Source organism: Ahaetulla prasina, chromosome 3 (assembly GCF_028640845.1).
Source record: "Ahaetulla prasina isolate Xishuangbanna chromosome 3, ASM2864084v1, whole genome shotgun sequence".
In the NCBI taxonomy this organism is placed as follows: Eukaryota; Metazoa; Chordata; class Lepidosauria; order Squamata; family Colubridae; genus Ahaetulla; species Ahaetulla prasina.
In genome coordinates, this window is record NC_080541.1 from 111,016,766 (window position 1) to 111,041,984 (window position 25,219).

Sequence of the window (25,219 nt, forward strand, 5' to 3'; positions counted from 1 at the left end):
CACTTTGCTTTTCTGTCACATGGATTATGCTAATAAAGAATTCCCCAGTTACAGATTGCAGAAAACTTATGAATGATACAGGAAAAAATTATGGAAGGTTTTTGCTTTATGAAATTTTCTAGCAGATAAATTATTGCTTCTTATAAGCAATAATGTTTATTGTGTCCCAAAAAGGACACAAGAAACATATTACTTAGCAATCTATACAAGCAGTCCTTTCTAACCATAAAAAATCATCAGCAAAATAGAAACACAGTGAAGTTATTTCTTTAAGATGCTTCTTGCAGTGCTGCATCTGAGACTCGGAGCGCCGCTGTTGGCCAACATAGTTCCCAGAAAGGAGCTGAAAATCTAAAGGGGCTTCCTGCTTTCTGATTATCCAGTCACAAAATGCAGAGCAGTCAAAGAGCAGGATTGGGGGACACTCACCGACCATGGCAGAGAAAAGAAAACCACTGCAGTGTAGATAAAACTCAGGAGAATCCCAGGAACCTCTTGATGCTTTCTTTCTAATGGGAATTTAAACTCCTCAGCTTACTGGATTGCACAAAGCACTTTTCACCGCAGGTGGGATGGACAGCAAGAGCAAAGCTAAGAGCAGATCTGTAAAAAGGCAAGTACGTCTCCTCTTTTTATTGTCTTTCATCTGCCAGACTGTCTCAGAGCACCTTCGCTATTCAATTCCAGAGGAAATGGGAAAGGGTTCCATTGTGGGGAATCTTGTCATGGATCTGAAACTGAGTATTGCAGAAGTGGGAAATCGCAACCTGCATATCCTTTCTTTAGGCAAAAAGCAATACTTCTCCATTAATGCTGAAAATGGGAATCTGTATGTAAAAGACAGGATTGACAGAGAGGAAATCTGTGGGGAAACTGCACTCTGCCCCATCAGTTTTGAAGTGGTGAGTGCAAACCCCATGGACATATTTTATATAACAGTAGAGATCCAGGATATTAATGACAATGCACCACATTTTTTAAATGGTGATATCAAGCTAGAGATAAGTGAATCCTCTTTACCAGGAGCGACATTTCTTCTTGAACAAGCAGAAGATCCTGATATTGGAGCAAATTCCCTCCAGGATTATCATCTAACAATTAACCAATATTTTATTCTTGATATTAGTAAACGTGACTCAGCAAACAAATATGTAGAATTAGTACTGGAAAAACAGTTAGATCGAGAAAGTGAAAGTGCCATTAGTTTGACACTTACAGCTCTTGATGGAGGAAACCCTGCAAAAACTGGAACAGCCAAAATATGGATCAAGATCATTGATGCTAATGACAACCCACCTGTCTTCAGTCAAAAAGTATACAAAATCAGCCTCAAAGAGAATGTGTCAAAGGGATCTATTGTAATACAAGTCAAAGCTACAGACAAAGACGATGGTTCCAATGGCCAGATCAATTATTGTTTTAGCAATATTGCTGATAATGCTCATCGGAAATTTGATTTACATCCAGAAAATGGATTTATAACAATTCAAGAAGAACTGGACTTTGAGGAAACCTGGAAGTATACCATAGCAGTAGAAGCAAGGGATGGAGGTGGATTAGTAGCACACTGTAATGTTGAAATAAAGCTACTAGATGTGAATGACAATGTCCCAGAAGTGATTTTCGCTTCCTCATCCAGAGAAATTCCTGAAAACTCTCCATTAGGAACATTGGTAGCCCTCATCAATATAAAGGATAAAGATTCGGGGGATAATGGGAAGGTCAATTGCCATTTACAGAATGCTTCTCCATTCAAAATAGTATCAGCAGCTAATAGCTACTATAAGCTGCTAACAGATGGTTCCCTAGATAGAGAAAGCACTCCAGCGTACAATCTTACAATCACAGCCACAGACGAAGGTACACCCCCTCTTTCTACACAGAAAACCATCTCACTGGAAATTTCAGATATCAATGATAATGCCCCTACCTTTGAGAAATCTTCATACACTGTTTATGTGGCAGAGAACAATCCTGCTAGCTCCTCCATCTTCAGCATCAAAGCTGTAGACCCCGATCTTGGTCACAACGCTAGGATTACTTACTCCATCATCACTAGCAAAATAGAGTCACTACCTCTCCAATCTTACCTCTCCGTTAACTCAGAAAGTGGCACCCTCTATTCTCAAAGGTCTTTTGACTATGAGCAACTCAGGGAGTTCGAGGTACAGGTGAAGGCGGAAGATGGAGGCTCCCCGCCTCTCAGCAGCAATGCCACATTGAAGTTGCTCATCCAGGACCAAAATGACCAAAGTCCTCAAATTCTGTATCCTTCTCCAGGAGCAGAGGGCTCAGCCTTCTTTGAGATGGTGCCTCGCTCGGCAGAGATGGGGTACCTGGTTACAAAGGTGGTGGCTGTGGATGCCGACTCTGGGCACAATGCCTGGCTCTCTTATCATCTACTGCAAGCCACTGAGCCAGGACTCTTCACAATTGGTGCCCACACGGGTGAAATCAGGACATTGCGGACATTTCTGGAAAGGGATGCTCTGAAGCAGAAGCTAGTGGTCTTAGTGAAGGATAATGGGCAGCCCCCGCTTTCTGCTACAGTCAGTCTCAATCTGATTTTTGCTGAAAACTTCCAAGAGGCCCTGCCAGAAATAAATAACCAAACCGTGGATTCAGAGCAACAGTCTGAGCTCCAGTTCTATCTAGTGCTGGCCTTAACTTTGATCTCCTTTCTGTTCCTCTTGACTGTAACTCTAGTTATTATGATGAAACTCCGACAGTCGGGGAATCTGAAATTTCTTCCATGCTTTGCTCCCATTCCCCATTCAAGCAATGCCATTATATTCCCACCAAATTATGAGGAAGGGACTATTCCTTATTCCTATCAGCTCTGCTTATCATCCGAGTCCAAGATACATGAAATTACTTTTCCAACTCCCAAAGTTCAACCTGCAGAATATATTTCATACAACCTAAACTCTGATGTTCTTCTGCCTACTAATGGAGCCAATGTCCTAAATTCTGAGATGGAGAAAATTAATTTGGTGAGTTTTCTTTTGAAGAGTAACAATTTTACGTATCTTGTTAATGAAATTGAAAATGTTAAAAGATTCTATAAAAGCTACCAGGTCTTTTGATTTAAGGTTTTGATTTAAGGTTTTGATTTAAGGTTATCACATCAGTTGTGAAGGTAGTTCTTCGCAAGCCCAGAAATTTATTTTGCTAAGCGAGAAAGTTTTTTGTGAATTTTTCTGCATTTTCCGACCTTTCTTGCCACACAATTGGTAAATGAATCACTGCAGTTGTTACCTTAATAACGTTATTAAGTGAATCTGGCTTCCCCATTGACTTTGCTTATGAGAAGGTTGCAAAAGGTGATCACATGACCCTGGGGGATTGCAGTTGTCTTATGAGTCAGTTGCCAAATATCTGAATTTTGATCACATGACAATGGGGATCTTCTAATGGCTGTATCTGTGAAAAATGGTTATAAGTTATAGTGCCATAACTTCAAACAGTCATTAAATGAACTGTTGTAACATGAGAACTATCTCTAGTCCGGTTATCTATTTTACTCAGTGACTCATTTTAAGAAAGATTTTATTTTATTTATTGATTAAATTTATATGCCACCCAACTCATTGCCAAGCAATTCTGGGTACTTTACACTGTCGTAAGTGTGTTTACAATGTCATAAGTGTGTTTATAAGTATGATTGAAACCACATAAGAATTGATACAGTTTTTTTCATAGATCTTTCTAGTGAAAGGGACAGAAATAAGTAAACGTGAATTATTTGTAACTGTTTTGAATGAAATTTAGTAGCAATAACCTCAAATATGTATAATGAATAACTTTTTAATGATTCTACAATAGCAACTCTTGTAATTAATTACCGTAATACAGAGCATTTCAAGCACTCACAAGGGTTCACTTTTTTTGATACACATGAACTTTTTATTATGACTATAATTCATCTAAAATTATTCTTACTTTCTATGTATTTTTTTAACGAATTAAACTAATTAAGTTTTAATTATAAAGTAATCTTTGCCGAGCACAGGAAAAACTTTCATACAAATAGATATACTAATAATCCACACGTGCCATATTAAATGTATGTGCCTTACTCTTGAAAGAGATAATAAAAAGCTTTTAAAAACTCATTGCTTTTTTTTCTTCTCAATATATTCCATGCTGTTGATTAATTTGTCAAAGCAACTTACACTTTAGTCTAAAAGTAAAAAAAAAAAGTAAAAAAAAGTCTAATTAAGGCACACTTCCTCATTTTCTCTTTTCATTTAACAACAATTAGTTTTTAAAAAGGAGAACCATTATCACATTGTCACATCCTCAATAGCCCTGACAAGAGAATGGTGGAATCTACTCCTGACATCAGGGTTTTGCAAAAAACCAATATTAATTGTAACATAACATTTGCAACTAGGTTGTTTGCTGCAGTTGTGGGCTTCCACATTTAAAAAATGGAGGACAATTTTTGGATATTGTATATAAAATCCAGTATTTTACCAGTGAAAAGGTTTTTGTGTCAGATCCTACTTCTGCTGCTTGATACAAAGTGAAGAGCTCAGTCAAAATAATGGATTGTTTCATGGATTTCAAAGGGCAGAAATTTTCATTCCAAACAGAAAAAAAGACAATAAAGTATGATTTATAATCTCATGCATGTCAAAAATAGCTGGAAAAATCAACTCATATTAATTTATATGCACTAATGTAAATAAAAAGGAATTAGCATGGAATTAGGCACATACACAGGTCTCAAAAAACACGTCTTGGTAACTTTAAAATGACTCAAAAATATTCTCATTTGAAATAATATATACAATGCATACTAATACTAATTCATTATGCTTACCACTGACAGAAAGCTTTTTTATAAATATAAATGTGTACAAATATTCCCAATAATAATGGCAACAATAACATTAATGAAAGGAGATCTATTTACAAAACAAGGTTTTGCTAGCATATTGATTATATGCAGATTAAATGATAAAAGAGAAAATGATATAATAGAAGTTAGAAAAAACATTACTAGAAGTATTAGAGAAGTGAAAGGATGTTAAAGAGACTTTAAAACAATTACATTTTCAAATCCTGGGTGGTTTCATTAATGAAAACTGTTCTAATATTATATTGCTTGCCATTGTATTCAGGAATGTGGTTATATGATTTAAATTGACTTTCCAGATCTGTCAGCAATTGTTATAGGCAGACCATACAGATTATTTGGAAAGTTACATTATTGCTAAGCACATTTTCCAAATGCTTAAAATGAAACAGTAGTTTTTAAAGTGATTGGAATACATCTTCTTTCACTCATGCTCCTTCTTCCTCTTGTTAGTAAAACTATTGTCTACTTAAAAGAAAAGAAATACAAAATTGACATTTAGTAGTTTTCCTCTGGTGCCATGGTATGGTTCAGGATAAACTAAATTCTGAGATCAAACACATCGTACATTTATTTTTAGATATACAGATCCTATAGACTGTATTCATCACGGGGCAGTAAATATCAAAGCAACAGAGTAAAAACGCAGTAAGAACTTTAAGATATATTTTAAGTATCATTGTCATCCCATTTATTGAGTCTAGTTTGTGTGCCATGGGGTAGATAAGAGTATTAAGATGCATAAAAATCTCACTCTTCAGTTATGTGCTTATTTTCCTGAGGCCAGATCTACTGGAGTGAATTCTAAATTAACAAGTATTAGCATTGCACTGTATACCATGACATTAAGAGCTCAATGAATGAAAGTTCATTGAAAGAGTAATGTTAGAACTGCAGCGTGAAGAAGAAAGAAAAAAACAAAAATTACAAAGCCAACTCTTTAAAAACTCTGCTGCAGTTTTCAGTTAACATAACTTTTATGAACACACCAAAAACGGGTCATGTATGAAGACCCCAAAAACATCCAAGCACTTTTTTAATATTCGCCACTATTACTTTTTTATTACTTGTGGAACAGAATCCCTTGCACTTTCCCTTCTGACCTCAGGGTGTCGCTGTTAGCCAACGGGGACGCCGAAGAGAATAGCGAAGAGCTGTTTGTTATACAGACGCTTCCTAAAGGAGGATTTCAGCATTTCGTTAAAGACAGGGAAAACAGTTGATCACAAATGCAAAGCAGTCTTGCGAAACGGGAAGGTCCCAGACATTAAGAAGAAACGAGAGTGTTTCTTACTATTCTGCGTTCTGATGAGATTTTGAGGCAGTCACTTTATCGCAGAGGAGATGGAGCGAGGGCAAGGAGGGAATGGCAGAGCAATCCGAAGGCAAGTACTATCGCTCTTAGTCTTGTCGGTTTCCTACCGGGCCGTCTCCGAACAGATTCATTATGCCATCCCCGAGGAGATGTCAAAAGGTTCTATAGTGGGGAATCTTGCAAAGGATCTAAGACTGAGTCTCAGAGAACTGGCAATGCGCAAAATGCACGCCATCTCTCTGGACGAGGTGCAGTATTTCACAATCAATGCAGGAAATGGAAACCTCTGTGTGAATGAGAGGATAGATAGGGAAGAAATATGTGGCCGTATCCCACTGTGTGTTCTTAATCTTAAAGTGGTTATTGAAAATCCATTAAATATTTACCATCTAAAAATAGAGATACAAGACATTAATGATAATTCTCCACAGTTTCTCAATAGCATAATCCAGTTGGAGATAATTGAAACAACACAAATAGGCACCAGATTCCTTCTTGGGAATGCCAAAGATCCAGACATTGGCACAAACGCTTTACAGAATTATCATCTTAGCACCAATCCTTACTTTACTTTGGATGTGAAAGAGAGTCAAGATGGAAATAAATTTGCAGATTTAGTACTCCAGAAATCACTTGATCGCGAGAGTGAACCAACGGTACAGCTAACACTTACTGCCCTAGATGGCGGAAAACCCAGAAAAACTGGAACAGCCCAAATATGGATCAATGTCACCGATGCCAATGATAATCCGCCTATATTCACCCAAGACGTCTACACAGTCAGTCTGAGGGAAAACCTACCAGTTGGGTTCCTGGTGCTGCAACTTGTAGCTTCAGATAAAGATGAAGGCTCAAATGCACAAATCAGATATTATTTCAGCAATATACCACTGAGTGGCAATAAGAAGTTCAGCCTAGATTCAACCAGTGGAATGATTTCTCTTGTGGAACCATTGGACTTTGAGGAAAGCTCAGAATATGTGATGACTGTAGCAGCAAAAGATGGAGGTGGATCAATGACCCATTGTAAAGTAGAAGTAAAAATCCTTGATGAGAATGATAATGTGCCAGAAATGATGTTCGCATCCATTTTTAATCCAATTCTAGAAGATTCTCAGATTGGAACAGTTATTGCTCTAATTAAAACAAATGACAAAGACATGGACGATAATGGAAAGGTCATTTGTTATTTAGAAAATGACTTGCCATTCAAGATTCTTCCATCATCTGACAACTACTACACTCTCTTGACAGATAAAACTTTAGACAGGGAAAAAGCATCTCAGTATAATATTACAATCACAGCCACTGACAAAGGAACTCCTCCATTAACCACCCACAAAACCATCTTGCTGCAAATCTCTGATATCAATGACAATGCTCCTGCTTTTGAAAAAACTTCCTACAGCATCTATGTGCCAGAGAACAATCCTTCTGGTGCCTCCATCTTCCAGATTCAAGCCTTTGATCCGGATGTGGATCAAAACTCACAGATCACATATTCAATCCTCACCAGCAACATTGAAGAATTTCCCATCTCCTCCTATATCTCCATTCACTCTGAGACCGGCATCATCTATGCCCAGCGATCCTTTGACTATGAACAGTTCAGGGAATTCCAGCTGCAGGTGAAGGCCCAAGATGGTGGGAGTCCCCCTCTTAGCAGCAACGTCACAGTCAGGGTGTTTATCCTGGATCGGAATGACAACAGCCCCCAAATCCTGTCCCCTTCAACAGATTCCAAGGACTCTGCCCTCTTTGAGATGGTCCCTCGTTCAGCTGAGGCAGATTATCTGGTAACAAAGGTGGTGGCTGTGGATGCTGATTCTGGACACAACGCCTGGCTCTCCTACCAGCTGATTCAGGCCACAGAACCAGCCCTCTTCACTGTTGGCTCCCATACGGGTGAGATCAGGACAGCAAGAACCTTTTTGGAAAGAGATGCTGTGAAACAGAGACTGGTCCTTCTGGTGAAGGATAATGGACAACCGACTCTCTCGGCCTCTGTTACTCTGAACCTGGTGTTTGCTGAGAACTTCCAGGAGGCCCTTCCAGAGATGAAAAACCAGATGAAGAGTTCAGAGGATCAGTCTGACCTGCAGTTCTATTTGGTGGTGGCTTTAGCTGTGATGTCATTTTTATTCCTCTTGTCAGTCATTCTGGCCGTTGCCATCAAACTCAGGCAGTCAGGAAATTCCAGCTTCTTACCATGTTTTGCTCCCGTTTCCCATTCCACAGCTGGGGTCATATTTCCACCCAATTTTCAAGATGGGACTCTGCCTTATTCCTACCAGCTTTGCCTGTCCTCAGAATCCAGAAAGAATGAATTTACTTTTCTGGCACCAAACATTCATATTGCAGAGAATGTGCTTTGTGGTGAAAAAACTGAGATGCCTCTTTCAAGCAACGGAGGGAAAACATTACAACCTGAGATGGAGAATAATGGGAAGGTAAATATTTAACTGCAAATTCTATAACACCACCCTCTAAAAGACAGCACTCCGACACATATTTACTCCAAAGTAGATTGCATTCTATTTTACTTTTGTAACATCTAAAATTATATTTCTTCACAATATTTCACTGCTTTCTCAGAAAATGGTCCAACTAAGTGTAATATCAAGGTAAGATTCTTTTTTTAAGAACTTCCATATAGTTTTAAAATAGAATCAGTTATCATATTAATTTTATTACAAAAGTTCTTGTGTCTAAGTGGTTAGTGTTTGCATGAAGTTAAGATGTTTAATCTGATTCTTATCATATTTAAATAAATTGTAGGTTTTTAACTCTGTTTCAATATATTATTCTGTGGCAGCATTTGAATGCCTGCACAAAGTACTGATATTATTCTGAAGGATACATACCAAAATTGGGGATAGGGTGTCATAATGCTTTTAGGACTATGTTGATACATATTACTTCAAGGTTTGACTACCAATTTCTGAATCCAAGTGTTTGCTTAATTTAGATAAGTAAAAATGTCTTGTATTTTACAGTCTCAAAATATTTGTTTGAACAAAGGTAATGTTCGAACCAGGTAATGCAGTACTTTTGCATTTATGTTAGACTATCTTTCATTATATATAAAAAATCCTTCTCACCCCTATGGGTGGTAAGTGTCTTCCTCAATTTCAGGACCCCTACCAGAGTCCAAGGTGTTTGAAAGTTTTGCACATTATCTTAGATGTTTGTAACATTGGACTCTTAACACTGGACATAGAGCTCTGACGTTGTTCCTGGGATCTGTTGGAGCTGCTCTCTCAGATTATGAGTCGCAGCCCAAAATGTTCCTAGCTTCATTAGGATCACTTTGGTCTTTACTTTCCACATCCTCTCCAGTTCTTCCTACATTTCCTAGTAGTTCTCCATCTTTCATATTCTTTCTTCATGATGTTGCTGTCACTTGGCACTGCTACTTTTATTGTATATTACTTTTACTGCTCCTTGTTTACTACCACAATGTTCAATTGACAAATAGGTTCCTGTCTGTCTGAATCTGAAAGTCCCACAGGATCTCAGCCCTCTTATTTTCTATGACTTTCTGTGGGATCTCCCATCTGAACTTGGGAGGATCTAACCCACATACTGTGCAGTACACAATTCCAGGTTGAATGCACATTCAGTGTATGCCATTCCTGCACTATATACAGTAGAGGCAATTCTAAGATCTCATCAAATTCTGCTTTCTACATGCATTTCATTATAAGTGCCATTACAAGAGTAAGGTTACTTTGGTAGCCTGGATATAGCCATTTAAAGAAGTGTCTTATATTTTTCATATGTAAATTATAGAAGTATTTAAAGAATCACAGTTAAATAAAAACCATTTTAATAATAATCGTGATCATACAAAGTTAAAAGATCTTTAGACATGAGCTTTATGATTATAGAATCTTTATGGGCTTTATGATTATGATCTCAAGCTTCATGATTATAGAATTAAAAAAAACCTCAGAATTGGTCAACATCCAAGTCCAAGTCCATAGAATTATAGATTCAGAAAATTTTGGCTACCATTCATGATCTCTGTTGAATAGGTAAAGGTAAAGGTTCCCCTCGCACATATGTGCTAGTCATTCACAACTCTAGGGGGCCGTGCTCATCTCCGTTTCAAAGCTGAAGAGCCAGCGCTGTCCGAAGACATCTCTGTGGTCATGTGGCTGGCATAACTAAATGCCAAAGGCACATGGAACGCTGTTACCTTCCCTATTTTTTCTACTTGCATTTTTACATGCTTTTGAACTGCTAGGTTGGCAGAAGCTGGGACAAGTGTCGGGAGCTCAACCCGTTACGCAGCACTAGGGATTTGAACCACTGAACTGCCGACCTTTCGATCGACAAGATCAGCATCTTAGTCACTGAGCCACTTCTCTGTTGAATACAAGAGTCCAAATTAAAAAAAATTAGGAAGATTGCAATCTAGTTTGGCCTCTTAGCACATCCAAGAAAGGAGAGTTAATTATATTTTTAGGCAGATGGATCCACTGTCCAATCATTGTTAGTGTCAGAAAATGCTTTGTAACATTCAGAACCTGCCTTCTTAAAACTTAAATCTGTTATTGTATGTCCTACATTTTTCTACATTTTCTCTATTTCTGCATTTTTCTTTGTTGTATCATTGGGGTACTTAAAAAGTGCTATACTATTCTTTCTGTTCTTCTATTAACAATCTCATAATTATTTTCATTGCCAAGAGTCACAAAATAGAACACTAAAACAAATAATTATTTTCCCCAGCCTAAACATGCCTAATCTCTTGAATATTGGCTGGCGGCCCCCAGGGGTAGATCCTTCTCTGTGGGGGCTCCTACCCTCTGGAACGAGTTTCCCCCGGGCTTACGCCAAATACCTGACCTTCGGACCTTCCGCCGCGAATTAAAAACACACTTATTTATTCGCACGGGGCTGGCTTAAATTTTATTGGTTTTAAATTTTATAGGTTTTAAATTTTTTACTAGTAATTTTTAGTGGGTTTTAGTTTTCATGTTCTAAAGTTTTAGGCCAATTATGTAATAAGTTTTTTAATTCGTATTTTAATTGTATATTACATTGTTTGTTTTACCTGGCTGTACACTGCCCTGAGTCCTTCGGGAGAAGGGCGGTATAAAAATTGAAATAATAATAATAATAATAATAATAATAATAATAATAATAATAATAATAATAATAATAATAATAATAATAATAATAATAATATCTCTTTATATTTGCCTGATCATCCTTTTACTTCCTTAAATCTATTTTCAGTTTATCTAAATATTTTTTAATATTGTTGCTGCTGTTAGTTGCAAAGTCATGTCTGACCCATCGCAACCCCATGGACAACTTTCCTCCAGGCCTTCCTGTCCTCTACCATCCCCAGAGACCATTTAAGCTCACGCCGACTGCATCAGTGACTCCATCCAGCCACCTCATTCTCTGCCGTCCCCTTCTTTTTCCTTCAATCTTTCCCAGCATTAGGCTCTTCTCCAGTGAGTCCTTCCTTCTCATTAAGTGTCCAAAGTATTTTAGTTTCATCTTCAGGATCTGGCCTTCTAAAGATTAGTCAGGGTTGATCTCCTCTAGGACTGACTGGTTTGATCGCCTTGCAGTGCAAGGGACTCGCAGGAGTCTTCTCCAGCACCAGAGTTCAAAGGCCTCAGTTCTTTGACGCTTAGCCTTCCTTATGGTCCAACTTTCACAACAATACATTGCAACTGGGAAAACCATAGCCTTTGACTATATGCACTTTTGTTGGCAGGGTGATGTCTCTGCTTTTTAGTATGCTCTCTAACTTTGCCATAATTTCCTTCTCAGGAGCAAGCATTTTTTAATTTCTTGGCTGTAATCCCCATGTGCAGTGATCTTGGAGCCCAGGAAAATAAAATCTGTCACTACCTCCATTTCTTCCCCATCTATTTGCCAGGAATTGAGAGGGACAGGAGCCATGAACTTAGTTTTCTTAATGTTGAGATTCAAGCCAACTTTTGCACTCTCCTCCTTCACCCACATCAGAAGGCTTTTTAGTTCCTTGTTACTTTCTGCCATTAAAATGGTATCATCTGCATATCTGAGATTGTTGATATTTCTCCCAGCAATCTTAATTCATCTAGCCCCACCTTTCTCATGATGTGCTCTGCACATAAGTTAAATAGGCAGGGCAACAGTATACAGCCTTGCTGAACTCCTTTCTCAGTTTTGAACCAATCAGTGGTTCTGTGTCCAGTTCTCACTGTTACTTCTTGACTCGCATATAGGTTTCTCAAGAGACAAATAAGATGGTCTGGTACTCCCATCTCTTTAAGAACTTGCCACAATTTGTTGTGATCCACACAATCAAAGGCTTTAGCATAGTCAATGAAGCATGTTTTTCTGAAACTCCCTAGCTTTCTCCATGATCCAGCATATATTGGCAATTTATTTATTTATTTATTTATTTATTGCATTTGTATACCACCCTTCTCCCGAAGGACTCAGAGCGGTTAACAGCCAATTTAAAAGATACAATAAATACACATTAAAAGCAGACTAAAAATTTCTATAAATAGTGGCCAAAAATATAAAAAAACTAAATAATACAAAAAACTAAAACCCCATTTAAAATTACTTAATCAGGCTAGCCCAGCTCGATGGAATAAAAGAGTCTTCAGCTCACGGCAGAAGGTCCGAAGGTCGGGGAGTTGGCGCAGCCCTGGAGGCAGCTCGTTCCAGAGGGCAGGAGCCCCCACAGAGAAGGCCCTACCCCTGGGGGTCGCCAGTCGACATTGTTTCACCGACGGCACCCCAAGGAGGCCCTCCCTGTGGGAGCGCACAGGTCGGTGGGAGGCTGTTTGTGGCAGTAGGCGGTCCTGTAAATAGCCCGGTCCTAAGCCATGGAGCGCTTTAAAGGTGGTAACCAACACCTTGAATTGCACCCGAAAGACCACCGGAAGCCAGTGCAGCCCGTGCAGGAGAGGTGTTATATGGGAGCCACGAGGTGCTCCCTCTATCACCCGCGTAGCTGCATTCTGGACCAGTTGGAGCTTCCGGATGCTCTTCAAGGGGAGCCCCATGTAGAGAGCATTGCAGTAGTCCAGGTGAGATGTAACGAGGGCATGGGTGACTGTGCACAGAGAAACCGGGTCCAGAAAGGGACGCAACTGGCGGATCAGGCGAACTTGATAAAAAGCCCCCCTGGCGACGGCCGTCAAATGATCTTCAAGAGACAGCCGTGCATCCAGGAGGACGCCTAAGTTGCATACCCTCTCTGTGGGGGCCAACGACTCGCCCCCAACAGTCAGCAATGGAGTAAGCTGGCTGTACCGGGAAGCCGGCATCCACAGCCACTCGGTCTTCTACCTCTTGGAAATCCTGCCTGTACTTCTGGTAGTTCTCGGTCCACATACTGCTGGAGCCAGCTTGTAGGATTTTGAGCATAACTTTGCTAGCATGTGAAATGAGTGCAATGGTGTGGTAGTTTGAGCATTCTTTGGAATTGGAAAGTAAACTGACCTTTTCCAATCCTGTGGCCACTGTTGAGTTTTCCAAATTTGCTGGCATATTGAATATAGCACCTTTTTTTTTAATCTAGGTACTCACAAATGATGCTATAATGATGGGGTTTGAGTAATGGAAAATAAATTTAAATTTCCCATTATTTAAAATTCATTTTTTCTTCCTGCAGCTAAATTGCATTCACCATTTTGGAACTGCCTCATGCTACTGATTCATGCAATTTGGAATTAAAGGCTGAAGAGAACTAGGTATGTCTAGCCAAAGAAGAGAAGGGTTGGGGTGACATGATAGCTGTCTTCCGGTACTTGAGGGGTTGTCAGAGAGAAGAGGGGGCCAGTTTATTTACTATAGCACTTGAGGGCAGGACAAGAAGCAATGGGTGGAAGTTAGTTAAATAGAAATCCAACTGGGAACTGAGAAGAAATTTCCCAACAAGTGAGAACAATTAATCAATACAACAACTTGCCTCCCAGAGTTGGAGGTTTTCAAGAAAAGATTGGGAAACTATTTATTCAGGATGGTATAAGGTCTTCTGCCTTGGGCAGGAGGGTGGACTAGAAGATCTTGAGGGTCCATTGATTTTATGTTAGTTGGATATTATGTTACGTTACATTATGAGATAGGTGTAGAATGAAAATTCAGATATTTATACACACATTCCTTGCCTCTTGTATTGTAACTAAATAAATACAGTACTCCATCCATGAGAATGTTACATTAATAGCTGACAAAGCTGCAATAGAATATTAAAAGACTTATCGTGCAAAATTTCTCCTAATTCACATGGCATTTACACTATCATAAACATCCTTTCTAAAGTTGCAACAAAAAGGTTTTTGTAGCATGACCTATGAAGAATTAAATATTAGAATCCCGTCTCTTCAATCCAAGATGTGGTAGCATTTCTGAGCCAAGTTCTATATATAGCCTTTGGAAGGTGGTTCACCAGGCAGATTTCAAACAGGAAGCAGAGCCAGGTCAAAATTAAATTAAATATAAACTTGTTTCTTATAAAAATTAAATAATGGTAATTAGATACAGTTAGCACAATTATTCTCCATGCAGTATTTTTCTCTCAAATTAAAGACTGCAGTTTATCAATAACTTTTGAAATTATTATGCCTCTGTTGCCTATGACTCATTTTAAAATATATTACATTTTCTTATCAATTTTTCAGCTGTCATCTTTAACTGTAATTATTGTTACTACTATATTAATAATAATAATTATATTTTTATGCCATCTGGCTTCCAGCAACTCTGGGCAGGTGATCTTTAAAAAAATCTTCTCAGTGTGCTTATTGCTTAACTACAACCTCTGTATATTGTATATTTATTACCAGTTTATAAAGTATGAAATCATTATAGACCATATAAAAGGCACTTGAATTCCACATTTCCACATTTCTGTTATTTTTCAGTTTAAGAGCAAAATGCCATTCAAGAGGATAGTTTCCAGTTTCAGAACAATCTTCTTCCTAAAAAGTGCCCATCATCTGGCACTATCAACACACATTATTGACTCTTTATTTAGTTTGCAACTATCTTTTAGGGAATGACTTTCAACTGCTTATCCATCTGACCTGTGATTGATTGATTGATTTAGTTTTAATGCTACCTATCTTATTAACAAAGCAACTCTGTATGTCTTACATTGCAATGTGGGTTTGGACTGTATTTCAACCTTTTTTCTAACTTCTTGCTCCCGTTCTGGAACATTCAGAAACTTGAAAACACTGCTTTTCTGTCACACGGAACCTACTAATAAAAGGATCTCCCAGTTATGGATTAACAAAAAGTTACAGTGTTACTAAAAAGAATTATGCAAATTTTTGATTTCAGAATTTTTATATCAGATAGACTAATTATTGTTTCTAATACTGAAAAGGACACAAGAAACATATTACTTAGCAATCTATACAAGCAGTCCTTTATAACCATACAAAATCATCAGCAAAATAGAAACAAAGTGAAGTTATTTCTTTAAGATATTTCTTGCAGTGCTGCATCTGAGACTCAGAGTGCCGCTGTTGGCCAACATAGTTCCTAGAAAGGAGCTGGAAATCTAATGGGGCTTCTGAGTCACCGAGTGCAAAGCAGTCAAAGAGCAGGATTGAGGGACACTCACCGACCATGGCAGAGAAAAGAAAACCACTGCAGTGTAGATAAAACTCAGGAGAATCCCAGGAACCTCTTGATGCTTTCTTTCCAATGGGAATTTAATCCTCAGCTTACTGGATTGCACAAAGCACTTTTCACCGCAGGTGGGATGGACAGCAAGAGCAAAGCTAAGAACAGATCTTTAAAAAGGCAAGTACGTCTCCTCTTCTTAATGTCTTTCGTCTGCCAGACTGTCTCGGACCACCTTCGCTATTCAATTCCAGAGGAAATGGGAAAGGGTTCCATTGTGGGGAATCTTGCCAAGGATCTGAAACTGAGTATTGCAGAAGTGGGAAATCGCAACCTGCATATCCTTTCTTTAGGCAAAAAGCAATACTTCTCCATTAATGCTGAAAATGGGAATCTGTATGTAAAAGACAGGATTGACAGAGAGGAAATTTGTGGGGAAACTGCACTTTGCCTCCTCAGTTTTGAAGTGGTGAGTGCAAACCCCATGGATATATTTTACATAACAGTAGAGATCCAGGATATTAATGACAATGCACCACATTTCTTAAATGGTGATATCAAGCTAGAGATAAGTGAATCTTCTTTACCAGGAGCCACATTTCTTCTTGAAAAAGCAGAAGATCCTGATATTGGAACAAATTCCCTCCAAGGTTATCATCTAAGTATTAATGAAAATTTCATACTTGAATTTAGACTGGTGGAAAATAGAAAACAATATCCAAAATTAGTTCTAAAGAAACAGTTAGATCGCGAAAGTGAACACAGTATTAATTTAACACTTACTGCTGTTGATGGTGGTAATCCAACAAAACGTGGAACAGCCAAAATATGGATCAGGGTCATTGATGCCAATGACAATGCACCCATCTTCAGTCAAGAACTTTATATGGTCAGCCTCAAAGAGAATGAATCAAAAGGATCTACTGTAATACAGGTGGAAGCCACAGACAAAGATGAAGGTTCCAATGGCCAAATCAACTATTTCTATAGAAATATTGCTGATAATGCTCATCGGAAATTTGACTTGGATTCCAAACAGGGATTTATTTCAATTCACGAAGAGCTAGATTTTGAGGAAACAGAAATGTATACCATAGCAGTAGAAGCAAGGGATGGAGGTGGATTAGTAGCACACTGTAATGTTGAAATAAAGCTATTAGACATAAATGACAATGCCCCAGAAGTGATTCTCGCTTCCTCATCCAGAGAAATTCCTGAAAACTCTCCATTGGGAACATTGGTAGCCCTCATCAATATAAAGGATAAAGATTCGGGGGATAATGGGAAGGTCAATTGCCATTTACAGAATGCTTCCCCATTCAAAATAGTATCAGCAGCTAATAGCTATTATAAGCTGCTAACAGATGGTTCCCTAGATAGAGAAAGCACTCCAGCATACAATCTTACAATCACAGCCACAGACGAAGGTACGCCCCCTCTTTCTACACAGAAAACCATCTCACTGGAAATTTCAGATATCAATGATAATGCCCCTTACTTTGAGAAATCCTCATACACTGTTTATGTGGCAGAGAACAATCCTGCTAGCTCCTCCATCTTCAGCATCAAAGCTGTAGACCCCGATCTTGGTCACAACGCTAGGATTACTTATTCCATCATCACTAGCAAAATAGAGTCACTACCTCTCCCATCTTATCTCTCCATTAACTCAGAAAGCGGCACCCTCTATTCTCAAAGGTCTTTTGACTATGAGCAACTCAGGGAGTTCAAGGTACAGGTGAAGGCAGAAGATGGAGGCTCCCCGCCTCTCAGCAGCAATGCCACATTAAAATTGCTCATCCAGGACCAAAATGACCAAAGTCCTCAAATTCTGTATCCTTCTCCAGGAGCAGAGGGCTCAGCCTCCTTTGAGATGGTGCCTCGCTCGGCAGAAATGGGGTACCTGGTTACAAAGGTGGTGGCTGTGGATGCCGACTCTGGGCACAATGCCTGGCTCTCTTATCATCTACTGCAAGCCACTGAGCCAGGACTCTTCACAATTGGTGCCCACACGGGTGAAATCAGGACACTGCGGACATTTCTGGAAAGGGATGCTCTGAAGCAGAAGCTAGTGGTCTTAGTGAAGGATAATGGGCAGCCCCCGCTTTCTGCTACAGTCAGTCTCAATCTGATTTTTGCTGAAAACTTCCAAGAGGCCCTGCCAGAAATAAATAACCAAACCGTGGATTCAGAGCAACAGTCTGAGCTCCAGTTCTATCTAGTGCTGGCCTTAACTTTGATCTCCTTTCTGTTCCTCTTGACTGTAACTCTAGTCATTATGATGAAACTCCGACAGTCGGGGAATCTGAAATTTCTTCCATGCTTTGTTCCCATTCCCAATTCAAGCAATGCCGTTATATTCCCACCAAATTATGAGGAAGGGACTATTCCTTATTCCTATCAGCTCTGTTTATCATCCGAATCCAAGATACATGAAATTACTTTTCCAACTCCCAAAGTTCAACCTGCAGAATATATTTCCTGCAACCAAAAATATGATGTGGTTTTGGCAAGCAATGGAGCCAGTGTCTTAAATTCTGAGATGGAGAAAACTAATTTGGTGAGTTGTTTTTATTAGTACTTTGTAATCTAATTATTCTTTAAAAGATTCTCAATAAATCTTTGATTCTATGATTTTGCATATACTTCTTACTTTACCTGTTGTTTGCTCATTGGTTTATTGTACTCAAGAACCTCTACAATTGTTATAGTTTCTTTCATAAATCAGTATTATTTCAGGATTAGACTTTGGAGCAGGCATGGTCTCCTTCCAATTGAAAATATATTATTTGCTAGTTTTATTATTTGCAGTTTTGAGGTTTTTTCATAGAAGTTTCAAATTTAGTGAAAAGGAAGTTCAAATAACATGTAAGTGCTTTGAATGAAATAGCAACTTAAATGAGAAAAAATAATAATCAAATATGAATAACAAATGATTGATATGTTATGTTTTTTCAGTAGTTGTTGCTGCAATAGTAGCAGAAATAATTTGCAGAAAGCATTTCAGCATCCAGAACAGTACACATAAATTATTTAGTAGATATAATGTGGACCAAGAGTATATGCCAGTGTTTAGCTGTGAACATTTTTACTAAAAAGAAGTATATAAGTATAGTTTTTCATTTTATGCCCAGACTAAGTTATTACCTGTCTCAAATCACCTCTGCAGTGCATAAATTAATGCACCATGGTTACATCTAGTATGAAATAACTATTTTGACAAATCTGGAAGGAGCACTTTTATAAATTAAGCTATGAAAAAGCAAATTAGAGTTGTTTCTTAAAGTCTATTCTCCAATTTCAAATGGAATATAAACGCAAAACACAAATCTTTAAAAACTGAGTTCTCTTCTTACTTCCTAACTTATAATACATTTCCTTTTTTAATTATTATTAAGTTTTTTATGTTTAAATATATATAAGTATTAAATACATGAACAGTGTGGCATCTGGGTGTTGTTGATTTTGATACCAAATAATAGTGATGAGATTGACAATTTTAATTTTAATTGCATTAAACATACTCACATCATTATAATTTTAATTATAATGTTATAATTGCATTAAACATACTCACATCATTATAATAATATTCTACATAATACAATCATCTTTCAACTTCTAATCCTTTCATCTGCATACTGATTTTAACATATTATATAGAAATATACATAATATTTTCCCCTTACTAATTTCACTTCTATTCTATATCTTGTTAACACAAATCTTATATTAGTAGGTGTTCTATTTCTATCCTTCATCTTTTGTCCATTTTAGTATTTCAATTCTTGTTATTTATTTATTTATTTATTTATTTATTGCATTTTTCCCATACTCCTCTTTTGGGGCTTCGTATTAATTACATTAGTCATAGTCACATCTTTATAATAACATTATAAATATTACAATTAAAGTTGTTAACATTATAATATTTGCTCCACCATGATCCCTCATTTAATTTTCCAATATTTTATTACACAATACTAATAGCCATAGTAACCTTAATACTAGTGTTTAAGAGTATATAGTACAATCATATTTCAACTTCTAATCCTTTCCTCTACATTCTAATTTTAAAACATATAAAAATATACCTAATAATATTATCCCTCTTCCTAATTCCTACCTCTATTCTAGGTCTTAATAGCACAAATCTCATATTAGTGGATATTCTGTTTCTGTCCATCATCTCTTGTTTGCTTTTGTATTTCAATTCTTATTGATTTTTTAGCATGTTTTCCAATACTCCTCCTTTAGAATTTTATATCTCCATGTATCATTCATATTTGATCTAAGTGTTTCCTCCTTCTCTACCTCTGCCTCTCACTGCCAAATCTTCACTATACTTTTCAGTGACTCTAACCTCACTTCAGGAATGTCTTTCTACTTATCCAATTCTATTTTTAAGTTTCTTAGTGTATAGTCAACTCAACCTATTTCATACATTTTAATTATCTCTTCCTTCTCCTTGTCTTTTGGACAAGGGGTTTTTTAGTTCATGGCATATTTTAATTTTTTTTAGGCTAATTTTAAAATAAGTTTTTTAAATTGCATTTTAATTTGTACATTGTATGTTTTATCTTGCCTGTACACCGCCCTGAGTCCTTCGGGAGAAGGGTGGTATAAAAATCAAATAAATAAATAAATAAATAAATAAATTCAATTGTTGTTTTTTCTGCTCTATCCTTTCCTCTATTTTTTCTATTTTCTTCTCTATTTCTTCTTGTTCATTTTTTTATTGTCATTTGCTGAACATTTTCTAGTCTCACAACTATATCATGCACCAAACCCTTTATCTCCCTGTGGTTCTGTATTATAGTTTCATAAATACTTTGAAATATCAATGACATTTCTTTTTGAAATATGCTTGTTTCCTCCTGTTGAAGCATTGACTTCCCTTTTGGCGTCACTGCAGGACAGTAGTAGGGAGCAGGGCTCCACGAACCAAGGCTGAATCCTTCATTGGGGGGCCCTTAAAGGGCCAAAGTCATCTTGGAAGGGTGACGAAGAAAGGAGAGGTGCCTCGTAGATCACTGAGAGTGGCAACTCTCCTGCTGGATTCAAGGCTTATCCTCCTATCCAACAATGAAGAGAAAAGGGGAGGGGAGGTGTGGACAGCGTCGCGACGGGACAAAGTGAACCTTGGGAACTCCGAGAAGAGTGCCAAAATTCCTGCCATTTTGGGGGTCCTTAATGGACCATAGCTGTCCTGGAGGACAATGAAGAAAGAAGGCGCTGGCCAGCATGAACAAGGAAGTTGCAAATTCCCTGTAGCACCAGCATCCAGCCTTCAACCCAATGACAGGAAAGGCAGCCATTAGAAGCTGCCAAAGTCAGGACGGCCACACAAGAAGATTGTGCAGGAGGCGAGATCAGAACAGAGTATTGTTACTGGGTGAGCGATTGGCCAACTCACGGGTAAGAAGAAAAAAACTTTTAAAGCTCAAAAAATTTTCGGCTTGAAGTTAGCAGCTTATTGGCATGTGAAAACTTAAAGTGAGAGGAAACAAACAGTAAAGAGGATCTATAAGGGCCGTGATGGCTCAGGTTGTAAGATAGCCTGTTATTAAAACACAGCAGCCTGCAATTACTGCAGGCTCGAATCCCACCAGACCCAAGGTTGACTCAGCCTTCCATCCTTTATAAGGTAGGTAAAATGAGGACCCAGATTGTTGGGGGGGCAATAAGTTGACTTTGTAAATATACAAATAGAATGAGACTATTGCCTTACACACTGTAAGCCGTCCTGAGTCTTCGGAGAAGGGCGGGATATAAATGTAAATAAATAAATAAATAAATAAATATAAGACAAAATCCCTAAAAGAAACAACATTCCATCTGGATTTAAAATTGGTTTTAGAAGAAAATATAAATATTAAAAGGAGAAGAAGACTGAGAGAAAGCATGTTTTGCTAACAAAAGGATTTAATAAAGGATGAAAAAGAAACTGCTTTTGTGGATTAACGAGTGACATTTTGTTACTAGGAGTTGTGGATTGGAGAGAATCATCGCTGGAGAAGGGAAAAAAATAACATTGCATCGTTTAGGTTACTAAGAGAAAAAGGAATACTAAAGGAGTACTTGTTTGAACAGCTGTGGCATATCTTCAAAGAACTGGAAAGATTAAGACTGGAATTAGGATGATCTAGGGACAAAAAACATTTGAACTGGCTTGCATCTGGAAATAGGAAAAAGGGGGGGGAGAGACAATATTTTGGACTTGAATTTGGTATATATTTAAGTTAAGTGCATTCAAAAAGTCTTTCTCCTTATATTGAAAATATGGCGAGTTGGGAGGAACTATGGGAGATGTTTCAAATGGTGCAAGAATCCTTTAATGGGAACAAACAAGCAGAGCTGTGGCTTAAAAATAAAAAAAGAAATTATCAAGAAATTATGAGGAATCAAGAAGAACAAAAATATAATGTTGAAAAAGAAATGAGTGAAGATAATAAAGATGATAATATTGGGATTGATAGTGAAAGAATAAAAATGGAGAGGGGAAAGACATTTTTAAAAAGAAAGGGAAAAAAGAAAAGAAGAAAAGATTGAGGGGAAAAATTAAAAGAGTGGAAAAAAATAGATGATTACACTGGGATTAGCAGTAACAGAACAAAGAGAAGAGGAGGAAATAGAGAAAATTGAGGGGGGAAATTAAAGAGTAAAAGCTAGAGAAAGGTGGTGGAAAAGAGGATGCAAGAAAGGGAGAAAGAAGAAGATAAAAGAATGGGAGAAAGGGAGAAAAATATTAAGAGATGGGATTTGGGAGAGACTGAAAGAAAATGCTTAAAAGAAGGAGAAAAATGTATAGTAAAAAAGAAATTAAAATAGTGGTAGAATTTTTTTTTCTTGGAATAATGGAAATTAGAAGAAATATAGAGATTATTGTGAAAAGATAGTAAAAAAGGTTGAAATGAAGTGAATAAAGGGAATTAAAAAAGAGAAGGAGGAGAAGTAAATTAAATGTGGAAGATATAATGGGATATACGTTTTCTTTTTCTGTTTGTGTCTGAGAATGGATGGAATGAGAGTTGATGATAAGAAATAAATTTTAAATATATAAAAGAATAGAAAAATTGATTGAAGTTAAGATATAAAATTGAAAAAAGGTAAGAAGAAGAAGTACATTGTTTCAAAAAATAATAATAAATAGTCAGCAGATGAAATGTGAAAGATAGTATGGTTTATAAGTGAAAATGATTGAAATCAAGATGTAAAAGGAAATAAAATTGAAATGTTAGTAAAAGTTGTACACTATTGGAAGAAATAATAAGTATTGAATTGTGAACAAAAACTCGAAGAAAATAAGAGGTGGAAGGTTGCATTAATTGACTGTATGATATAAATGGAATAAGATGAAGACAATGTTAATAATTAAAATATAGGAGGGGAGGTTTGAGATATACGCATAATAAATGAGAAAATTGGGGTTGTCTGGACACCAGAAATATTGAAATGGAAATAAATAGAGCAATGGAGAGAGATAAGGAGAGAGATGGAAAGGGAGAAGGGAGGAGAGAGAAAGAAGAAAGGGAAGAGGAGAGGAGGAAAGGTAGGGGAAATGAGAGTAGGAGAGAAGGTTAGATAGGGAGGAAATAGGGAGGAGGGGAGAAAGGAAGGGGAAGTAGAGAAGGAGTAGGAGAGAAGAGAAGAAAGTAGGGAGGATGAAAGGAGGGAGGAAGAGGAATGAGAAGAAGAAAGGATTGCTGTGAAAAGGAAAAGTTGAAATGGAAGAAAGGCAACTCTGAATATATTTGAATATACGAGGATAAAAATTGAAATAGTTTTAAAAAAAGAATGAAAGACAATTAACACTAATAAAAATGGAGAAATTAGAACTTGAGGGTGAAAGATGTGACTTAATGAAATGAGCAAGGAAATATTAGGAAATGAATAAAAAATATGAAAAAAGAATATTCTGGCAAAAATTGTAACTAAGTAAAATATATTTGAATACACTGAATTGTATAAGATATGATATGGCCAATATTCTGTTTATAAATCATGTATGTGTGTGGGGGGTGGGGGGGGAAACTAAAAAATCAATAAAAATTTGTTTTAAAAAAAATGAAGAGGAGAGGTGGCCATTATGGCTACCATGAAGCTGGGACAACCAAAGAAAGAAATCTGCTGGAGCGATCTGTGAACAGTGGACTGAAGCTGTGTGAGATGATTTTCTACTTCTCTACTACAGACTAAACCCCAAAGAAAAGAAACTTCGAAAATATAGACTCTCCAAAATGTTAAAAAAGTGGTGAACAACTACTTAGAAAAAGATTATAGGTCCGAAAGAAAGTAAAACCTAAGAGAGAATATAATTCTTAAAATACAGAAAGACTGGATTTGAATATTTTATTGACAATATCTTGAAAAGGCATTTTAAAATGCTGGAAACATTGGGCTGATTATTGGAAGAAACTGAAAGAAATTATTTGAAGGTAATTGGAAGGCTTTCAGCTGTCAGACTGGATGTAACATTGAAATTTTAGGCGATGGTGCCATGTACTGGTGAAAGAAAGAAAAGAGATGATATTTTCACAAGGTTGGAAAAGTCCTTGGAATAATCTGTACTACAGAGCAGAGATAAAAAATCATCTGGAAGACTCTTCTTTTCTTTTGTATACTGTCTGATACTTATTTGTTTCACGATTAAGGAGGAAAAATCTTTTGAGACTTTTGAAGATTGCTAAGTAGAGTGCTTCACAAATACTTAGAATTATCATTGAAATTAAAGAGCTGACTATGTGATTGATGGAGACAAGGGAAAACCTATTGGATCATCTAGGATTATAAATGTTGTCTGATAACTGTACAAAGAGGCGAAAAAAAGAAACCTAAAAGAAAAAGGCTTTTTGGAAAACTTGGAAAGAGTAAATTAAATTGACTGGTGATAAAGAATTATAAATATTCTTTAGGAATATTTCTGGGACTGAGTGAATAGTTTTAAGACTGGTTTTTTGATGTTACAGACAACTCAGGATTTGGGACCTTGATAGATTATTTTTCCCCATTGCACATACTATAGAGATATCCATAGCTCATTCATTGATCCTATTACTCCTAAGGATACCAGGCCATACAAATCTCTTCTATATCAAGTTATTAGTTTTAAGTAATGGACTATTACTATTAATGAAAACAAATTCTTTGCAACAACACATAAAATATGCCTAGAATTAATATATAGTAAGTGTTAATTGAGCTAGAAATATTCTATATTTATAATTTAATCTCAGTATCTAATATTATTATTGTAATATTATTATTGTAAACTATGTTTACTAACACATCTTTTAACTGGATTAGTTATCATCCCAATATCTCAAGATTTCTAGTTAGTTTGGTTATTTTAAGCTAATTCAACAAGTTACTAAATTTTAAAGCAGCTGGTAGATCTTAGAATTATAGACTTCTTAATTGATACTTTTAACAAATAA

General features: G+C 37.0%; 3 protein-coding genes across 5 annotated transcripts in view; all 3 read left to right on the top strand.

The window, feature by feature from the left end:
• LOC131194996 (cadherin-23-like) overlaps positions 1 to 25,219 on the top strand; it is a 240,846-nt gene that overhangs the window by 41,824 nt on the left and 173,803 nt on the right. The window lies entirely within an intron of this gene.
• The window catches only part of LOC131194047 (protocadherin gamma-B5-like), a 39,311-nt gene that overhangs the window by 8,664 nt on the left and 5,428 nt on the right, over positions 1 to 25,219 (top strand). The gene's annotated exons all lie outside the window — the stretch shown is intronic.
• Positions 4,821 to 25,219, top strand: part of LOC131194044 (protocadherin gamma-B5-like) — a 44,998-nt gene continuing 24,599 nt past the window's right edge. Inside the window, exons 1-3 of one of the 2 annotated variants that reach the window (XM_058174599.1) lie at positions 4,821 to 8,629; positions 13,822 to 13,900; positions 15,074 to 15,704. In XM_058174599.1, coding sequence (XP_058030582.1) covers positions 6,209 to 8,629; positions 13,822 to 13,863 — 2,463 coding nt within the window. In that variant the 5' untranslated portion in view covers positions 4,821 to 6,208 and the 3' untranslated portion in view covers positions 13,864 to 13,900; positions 15,074 to 15,704. Of the gene's footprint in view, positions 8,630 to 13,821; positions 13,901 to 15,073; positions 15,705 to 25,219 lie in introns of those variants that run through there. The other variant, XM_058174598.1, reaches the window with a different exon arrangement.